General features: G+C 44.8%; 1 protein-coding gene across 1 annotated transcript in view; it reads right to left on the reverse strand.

The window, feature by feature from the left end:
* Positions 1–8,626, reverse strand: part of LOC121928082 (papilin-like) — a 97,672-nt gene that overhangs the window by 39,810 nt on the left and 49,236 nt on the right. The window contains exons 10-12 of the mRNA XM_042462328.1: positions 4,953–5,096; positions 1,682–1,831; positions 17–151 (exon numbers count right to left, since the gene is read on the reverse strand). Coding sequence (XP_042318262.1) covers positions 17–151; positions 1,682–1,831; positions 4,953–5,096 — 429 coding nt within the window. The remainder of the gene's footprint in view (positions 1–16; positions 152–1,681; positions 1,832–4,952; positions 5,097–8,626) is intronic.

Genomic DNA, 8,626 nt, shown 5'->3' on the forward strand with positions numbered 1-8,626 from the left:
GGCAACGGACCCTTACCTGGCAAAGGTTTGATGCACCTTTGAGATCCTTCGCTGAGGCAACATTTCTTGTCCAAGGCACAGTCAGTGTCCCAAGAACAGCTGTTTATGGCATTCTCATCAGCTTCGTTCCTGGGACAGTAGCCATGATGCACTGAAAAGGAAAAGGGCAGACAGGGGTGCCATAAGGCCAAGGATAGACACCATCCACTCAACTCCTGGGCTGGGACTGAGGGTGGCATTGACCCCTCCAAGGGAGGAATCTGCCTCATCGTGATCACCACAAAGGGCATGGCAAAACACATGGCAAAACCATGACCAAGGAGCAGAGGTTCAAGTCTATGGTTATTTTTTTCTTGTACATTAGCATAATATAGTTCATTTCCCCCTTCCCAACTGCTGTTTTGCCTAACTTTACTTTGCTGTTCTTGCTTCCCATTCTTTGTCATTTCTGTTTTTTAAAAAATCTTGATATCCAAATACAGCCAGCCTTCCAAAACTACAGACTTTTTATCCATGGGTTCAACCATCAATGGCTTGAAAATATCAAACATAAAATAAAATAAAAATCAAACCTTGATTTTGCCATTTTTATAAAGGGACACCATTTTACTATGCCATTGTATTTAGTGGTACTTGAGCATCCATGGATGTTGGTATCCATGGGGGGTTCTGTAACCAAACCCCAACAGATATCAATGGCCAACTGTATCTTGTGCAAAATGCTGTACAACCCCTTCCCAATTAAAACAAAACAAAACTGACTGATGTGTTTCCACATGCCAAAAACCTCAGAACAAGTGACAACTTGAGGTGTCTCAGTACAACTGGTTCAACCATTAGGACATGCTTCTCATTTCCTGAGATTATTGAAAGCAACAGTTTCCAGGAGGGGAGGAAGAACCATTAATTGGAATGCCAGCCAGGATTAATGTTTGCAAACTATGGGGTTGGATGCTGTTGTCAGAAAGGGATCCTGTTGGTGACACATACATGCTTTTAACATGCATGTGATTTATGAGCACATGTGTATCTCTATTGAGGTAAGGGGCTTAGAGGCATCTCTACCTGCTTGGACAACACTTACATATAATCCCTCCTCCTCCTTTCTTGCCTGTCCCTGTCCTCCATTTTATGGCCATTTAGTAGCCACAGCAATTGCCTTCTGGGACCTGGCAGCAGCTTGAGATAGATGGATGGCATGGAGCAACATGCCAAAAGCAGTTATGGTCGGCATGACCTATCTAGGACACAAATCTGGTTGCTGTTTTGTGTGTATTGTGTCCAAGATGCTATACAAACAAACCTTCAGGATGCTTTTGCAAAAATGTCCACAAATGACAAGTGTCAGAGCAAGTAACAATTTGTTCAGTGGGGTGTATCAGTGTGTTCTGATGGAGACTTGCTCAGTTACTAAGAGATTTCCTCTCATTTGCTGTTGCTGTTTGCTGTGATGTTTGCAAAGAAACAGTTTGCACAAGGGAAGAGGGAACGGTCAGTCAGAAGGCCACCCAGGACACAATGACGCCTTGCAAACTCCAGGGATGGAGCTGGTGCTGGAAGCCCTCTTGATCTGGGCTTTGGCCATCCCAGCAAAAGCAAGGCAAGCCTCTGATGAAAGAGGCTTCCCATGAATGGCCACCCATCCCTTCCTGGCATCTAGGAGAGGGAGATACAAACCTACCTCCAAAAGGGAGGATGCATTTCATGATATTCCCAACGCGACAGCACTTCTCTTCTCCCGGGCAGGGCTTGTCTTCCAGGCAGTAGGACTGGATGGGACGCGGAAGTCCAGGGAGGGTTGGGTTTGGGCACTCGCCAGGTCTGGGGGGTTCTGGGAAGGAAAGAAGGGGAGCCATGGTCACTGAGAAAGAAGGCTCAAGGCCAGAGAGGGAGAGAGCAAGGCAGGGAGCAGAAGAGAGACCCAGCCTTGCACATTCGTGTGGCCTGCCTTTGTTCAGGTTGTTGGTCTCAGCCTCCCAAGTTCACAAGACATAGCCATGTGAGTCTGGAAAATCTGAACAGAGAAGGATATTGCAGCATCTTTGAGACTGAGAGAAAGATGGTGGTAGCTTCCTGAGTCTCCTTCCTCAGATGCATTTGGTGGAGTGGAAAGCCCAGGGGATAGACCTATATAGTAGTCTGTGTGTGGGAATGTCCATAAGAATGCAAATCTTTGTGGGTTTGGAGATGGGGCAGCAAGGATGGTCATTGGGGGATGAAGGCAGGAGGAAGGATGCTGCCTAAAGCCAAGATGAGAAGATACCATACAAATGGGCATTGGGAGGTATTGTGGGAGCCAACTGGCCAAGACAGACTCCATGAGGCTGGGGGTTTAGTTGGTGTTACCATGTGTGTTGTGTGCCAGGAAACCATTGTCTCTCCTCAACCCACTGCTGATGGACTGCACTTTTGTTGATATTCTCCACATCTGCTGTTTCTCCTTCTAGTCTTCCTTTGTAGTCTTTATGTTCTGAAGTCCAAGATGTCACCTTATCTCCACACCCACAAAACACTGCATTTCTATGGGCATTCTCACACACAGACTGCTCTTGGGTCAGTCCCACTCCCTCAAATGCACCTGAGGAAGTAGACTCAAGCCTACAAAAGCTCTGGCCACCAGTTCCTCTCTTTCCAGTTAGTCTCGAAGGTGTGACAAGATCCCTTTGCATCCCAGGTTCACAGTGAGACCCGTCAAGACAACAACAGAAAAAGGGTCAACTCAGATTTTGCAGTGAGTTGAAAACCAGGCCTGGCAAAGCCCCATCATTTCCTCCTGATTCACAGCTAGAGGAAGTGGTGATGCTCCCCATACACTGCAATGTAAAACATGGAGCACAAAGCTGAACAACACAGTTTGGGATGTGGTAAATGTGTCAAATGAAACTTTAGAAGGCAGTATAGTTAAAATGAAATAATAAAATCCTAGAGTTGGAATGGACCTGGAAGACTCCTTTCTGCCCTGCAGGAAGAAGCCACCAAAGTCCTCCTTATGAGAGTCTGCCATACTCAGAAGCACAACTGCAATGTGCACTGCACAATGTTCAGCTGCAATGTGCAATGCACAATATGTGGCACACAATTGTCATGTTCAGAAGCAAGGGACGGAGCGGAGGTGTATGCTATCTGTGCAACTCCACTTCTGACACTATCTGCAGAGTGCATCCGTTGTGCAAGGCTGTCTTTTGGGGAATGTAGCATGATTTGCAGAAGTGCATGTCCCTAACTGGATGCTAGTCAGAGTGAGCTGGATGCTCTTTATTTGAGCCAAGCAACTCTAACTGTGCAGCTGAATGGGGAGTAAGGTCATCATTTCTGGTCATCATTTTCAACTGAATTCTGCCTGAAAGGTGGGATGGGTATTGGTGTGTGTGTCAAAGGCAAACTACGATGTTTGCATGCAAGTTTGGGGCAGTTTGGTATGGCTGTGATATGAAAAATAATCTCAAAATTGCACCATTCATTCCACTTTTTTGGGGGGGGGACGTTGCAAGACGAATGGGAGCTTCAGGGACAACAGTTTGGGACCCCAAAGGCTAAAGCCATTCAAGCTGGTCTGATGAAAAAGAAAAAGCAATAATCCTGACAATAGTTCCAAGGCTGGGCACAGCTGGCAGGAAGCCTCTACCAGCTCTCTTGCTGACCCCAGCCTCTTGACCAGTCTGTCTTAAGCCCATGCTCAAAGCCCCTTACCAGGAATTGGTTCAAGGCAGACCTTCCCACATGCAGCATGGCAGCACTTCATTCTGCCGGGGCATTGGCTGTCTCTGAAACACTGGGTGAAGAAAGGACTGAGAAGACAGGAAGGAGCTATTATGGGGCACATGCCTTCTTTCTCTGGAAAAGAAAATGAAGATGTTGAAAAGGCATATCGGGATAAAATATTCGAAGGAATGTCACACTGAAGACGGCGCAAGATTGTTTTCTGCTGCTCCAGAGAATAGGACCCTGAACAATGGATGCAAACAACAGGAAAAGAGATTCCTCCTAAATGTTAGGAAGAACCTCCTGATAGTAAGAGCTGTTCAACAGTGGAACACACTCCTTTGGAGAACGGTGGAGTCTCCTTCTTTGGATGTCTTTAAACAGAGGCTGGATGGCCATCTTCTGTTGGGGATGCTTTGACTGTGAGTTCCTGCATAGCAGAAGGGGGTTGGAATAGGTGGCCCTTGGAGTCTTTTCCAACTCTATGGCCTGTTACAGACAGCCAAAATAAAGCTGCTTCGAGTCAAAGTGGAGGTATGGCATTTCAATGATGCATGCGTCCTAAGAGTCCAGAAGTTGCACCAAAGACACGCTCCAGCCCTAAGGACTGGAGTGCAGCTTTGGTGTGGCTTCTGGACTCTTAGGATGCATGCATCATTGAAACACCATACCTCCACTTTGACTCGAAGCAGCTTTATTTTGGGTGTCTGTAACAGGCCTATGTTTCCATGATTCTATGATAAGCCAGGCAACGGCAACTGTGCATCTGAATGGGAGGTGAGGCTCACATATATCCCTCCCCAATTGCATGGTGGCACAACCCTCTCCAACTGCACTGCTGCCTCTGAATATACTGGAAGGAATGTCACATCATTTCTGGTCATCATTTTCAACTGAAATGAATTCTGCCTGAGAGATGGGGTGGGGATTTTTGGGTGGGTAGGTGTGCAAAAAGACAAACTGCTGTGTCCTCATGAAAGTTTGGGATAGTTTGGTGGAGCTTTGAAATGGAAAATCACCTCCAAATTGTGCCAAATCCTCGAAATTTTGGGGGGGAAGGGAACTCTGCAAGGTTCAACAATTGTGGGTGGCATACATTCAAGGTTAACTAATGAAAAGACAAAGGCAATAATCTTGAGATTTGGTCCAAGGAACCAGCCATGCTGGACATAGTTGGAAGCCTCTACCTGCTGTCCTGCTGACCTCTTGACCAATCCATCTTAACCCCATCCTCAAAGCCCCTTACTTACCAGAGACTGGCTCAAGGCAGGCCATCCCACACTCGATCTCGCAGCACTTCATCTTTGCTGGGCATTGATTGTCATTTAAGCACTTGCCAAAGCAAGGATCGATGTCATCTGGAGGAGATCTTGCAGGACACAAGCCTTCTTTCTCTGGAAGGGAAAATGGAGATGTGTCAGAGAGAGAGAGAGAGAGAGAGAGAGAGAGAGATTGAAGCAGGGGCTGCAATCCTATATCCCAGTGGTGGAGAACCTTTTAGCAACCAAGTGCAAAAACTGCAACCCAAACCCCACTTATTTATTGCAAAGTGCCACATCCCTCTGGATTTCTAATGACAAACTCTAGTGAAGTCTATGTTGGGAAGATGGTGCGTGTGCCCAAAGAGAGGGCTCTGAGTGCCACCTCTGGCACACGTGCCATAGGTTCACCATCACTGCTATATCCTTTCTGCTCCAGAGATCAGGACATGGAGCAATGAATGCAAACGACAGGAAAAGAAATTCCACCTCAACATGAGGCAGACCTTCCTGATGACAAGAGCTGTTTGGCTGTAGAAAATGTTGCCTTGGAAGGAGTCCCCTTCTTTGGAGGTTTTTTAAGCAGAGGCTGGATGGCCACCTGTTACAGGGAGGGCTTTCATTGTGTCTTCTTGCATGGCAGAAGGAGATTGGGTTGGATGATTCTGCCTTTAGGGCTGAAAGGCTGGTATAAATGCCATAAATAATAATAAAATAGGTGTCCCCTATGGTTTTATGACTACAAGTAATTAAAATGAATGCACTTAGAATCATAGAATCATAGAGATGGAAGAGACCCAAAGGGCCATCCAGTCCAACCCCATTCTGCCATGCAGGAACTCCCAATCAAAGCATTTCTGACAGATGGCCAGCTAGTCTCTTCTTAAAGACCTCCAAAGAAAGAGGCTCCATCAAAATATCTGAAGGATTGTGTTCCACTGTCCAACATTTCTGACTGTCAGGAAGTTCCTCCTAATGTTGAGCTGGAATCTCTTTTCCTGGAGCTTGCATCCATTGCTCCATTGTGTCCTGTTCTCTGGAGCAGCAGAAAACAAGCTTGCTCCCTCCTCAATAAAGCATCCCTTCTATTATTTAAACAAGGCTATCATATCACCTCTTAATCTTCTTTTCTTCAGGCTAAACATCCCCAGCTCCCTAAATCATTCCTCATAGGGCTTCATGGCTTCCAGACCCTTCACCATTTTGGTCACCCTCCTTTGGATATGCTCCAATTTCTCAACATCCTTTTTGAATTGTGAAGTTCATGAACTACTTTATCTTTTTCAAGTAACATAATTGACTTCCTTTAACAGGTCCTATTAATTGGCAATAATGGCAAATAAATGTACCTTAAATTAAAAATGATCAAGGTTATGGATAAGAGTAATGTGCCCTACAGACAGTGGAACGTGGAGTTTGGGGTGTCCCTAATTTTGCAAGTTTATTCTGATGACTTTTAATTTGGGGGCAATTATCATTGGTTCCAAACAAACTGCAGAAATAATCCTGTTTGAGACTGCTTTCATTGCCCCTGGCTCAGTGCTAGGGGATCCTGGGAATTGTAGTTTGTTATGTCCCTGACAGAGAAGGCTAAATGCCTCATAGAACTGCAGCTCCCAGAATTTTATAGCATTGAGCCAGGGCAGTGAAAGCGGTCTCAAACTGGATTATTTCTGCAGTGCGGATGCAGCCATAGAATCATAAAATTGTAGAGCTGGAGGAGACCCCAAGAAGGGCCCTGATCCAGTCCAAGCCCCTTCTTCTGCCATGCAGGAACTCTCAATCAAAGCATCCCCATTGACAGATGGCCATCCAGCCTCTACTTAAAGACCTCCAAAGAAGGAGACTCCACCAGTTTCCAAGGGAGCATCTTCCACTGTCAGACAGCCCTTACTCTCAGGAAGTTGCTCCTAATGTTGAGGTGGAATCCCTTTTCCTGGAGCTTGCTTTATGTTGGAAGATGACAGAAAATTGTGGTTTCAAGTGAAATTCCCTTACAATCAAAAAACTGATACAATTGATCTTTACTAAAATGTTCCAAAAAAACCCAAAACAAAACAAAACCTCAGCAACTATGGAATCTATATTGGACCCTTTTAGTAGATCAACACTGGATTCTGGGAGGAGATGGCAATAGATGATATCCCTGGTTCTAACTCCATTGATACCAGTTGTTTTCTGATCTGGGACCAATTAACTTGACAGTTTGAAGAAAGTGGAATCTATACAGGCGGATGGATTTTTATCCTTTAAGCAAATGGAACAACTTTTGTGCTCACATGGGATTAAACTGGTTCACATTTCTTCAAAAGAAAAGCTTGTTAGAGCAAGTATAAATAAAACAAATAGATGGTCAAAAAATTGTCAAATTCTGTTCAATTAGCTCTGGATAGCTATATTTATAGCTATTATGGAAAGATTTGTCCCGTATCTTACTGAGTAAAGGAAAAATTAGATGGATTTTATTTAGACTGGCTTCTATTTTTCCAATATGTTAATGATGAAAACACAGATACTAGCATATAAAGGAGGGCAACTAAAATGGTGAAGGGTCTGGAAACCATGAAGCCCTCTGAGGAGAGACTTAGGAAGCTGGGGATGTTTAGCCTGGAGAAGAGAACCTTCTCTTTTCAGGTGAGATGGTGATATCCCTGTTTAAATACTTGAAGGGATGTCATACTGAGGAGGGAGCAAGTTTGTTTTCTGCTGCTCCAGAGAACAGGACCTGGAGCAATGGATGCAAGCTCCAGGAAAAGAGGTTCCAGCTCAACGTTAGGAGGACCTTCCTGACAGTAAGGACTCTTCAACGGTGGAGTGGAGTCTCCTTCCTTAGAGGTCTTCAAACAGAGGCTGGATGGCCATCTGTCAATGGGGAGGCTTTGACTGAGAGTTCCTGCATGGCAGAAGGGAGTTGGACTGGATGGTCCTTGCGGTCTCTTCCAACTCAATGATTCTATGATTCTAAAGTAGAAGGCAAAAATAATTGCCATTTGAAGGTGGACTACTTTAGATAATGTGCCTGTTTTATCTTATTATAGACTCTGTTATTGCAAAGTCATACAGGATGAGTATCCCTTATATGAAATGGGACATTTTGTATTTTGGTTTGTTTGTTTGTTTGTTTGTTTAGAATACCTGTATTTGTCTACAAAGAGACATAATGAAGCTGTAAAAAAAGACGAAGGGTCTGTGAAATGGCCAGAAGGCACAAATTCCCACCATTTCACAGACTCTGGCATCTCTCTCCAGCCTTGCAAATGCAGAACAGATATTGTTCTGTGCTGCTTGACTTGTAGCTCAAAACGTTTTGGATTTGGGGGTTCCTGATAAGGGACAACCAACCCGTAATTTATATGATAGCAGGGGCCTGGACAAGAAGCCATTTGACACCATTCTTTTCATTTCTTTTGCTGCAGAATTAATTGCTAAGAGGGCTAGGGATAATAGGGGAAGGGGCTATTGCTATTTTAGTTTGGTGTTATGCTTTATAATTGAATGAATAAGCTTTAACAAATGGCTCACATGGCACTGTTCTCATGGTGGAGCGGTGCTTCTTCATGTTCTTGCCATGACCATGTGAAGAAGCTGATATATAATCTCCAGCCAAGCTATAGTTATAGAGGGATTCTTCCTGCAACTCTTTTGCCGTCAAACTGGTCCAGATG

Source organism: Sceloporus undulatus, chromosome 4, assembly GCF_019175285.1.
Source record: "Sceloporus undulatus isolate JIND9_A2432 ecotype Alabama chromosome 4, SceUnd_v1.1, whole genome shotgun sequence".
Taxonomy (NCBI): Eukaryota; Metazoa; Chordata; class Lepidosauria; order Squamata; family Phrynosomatidae; genus Sceloporus; species Sceloporus undulatus.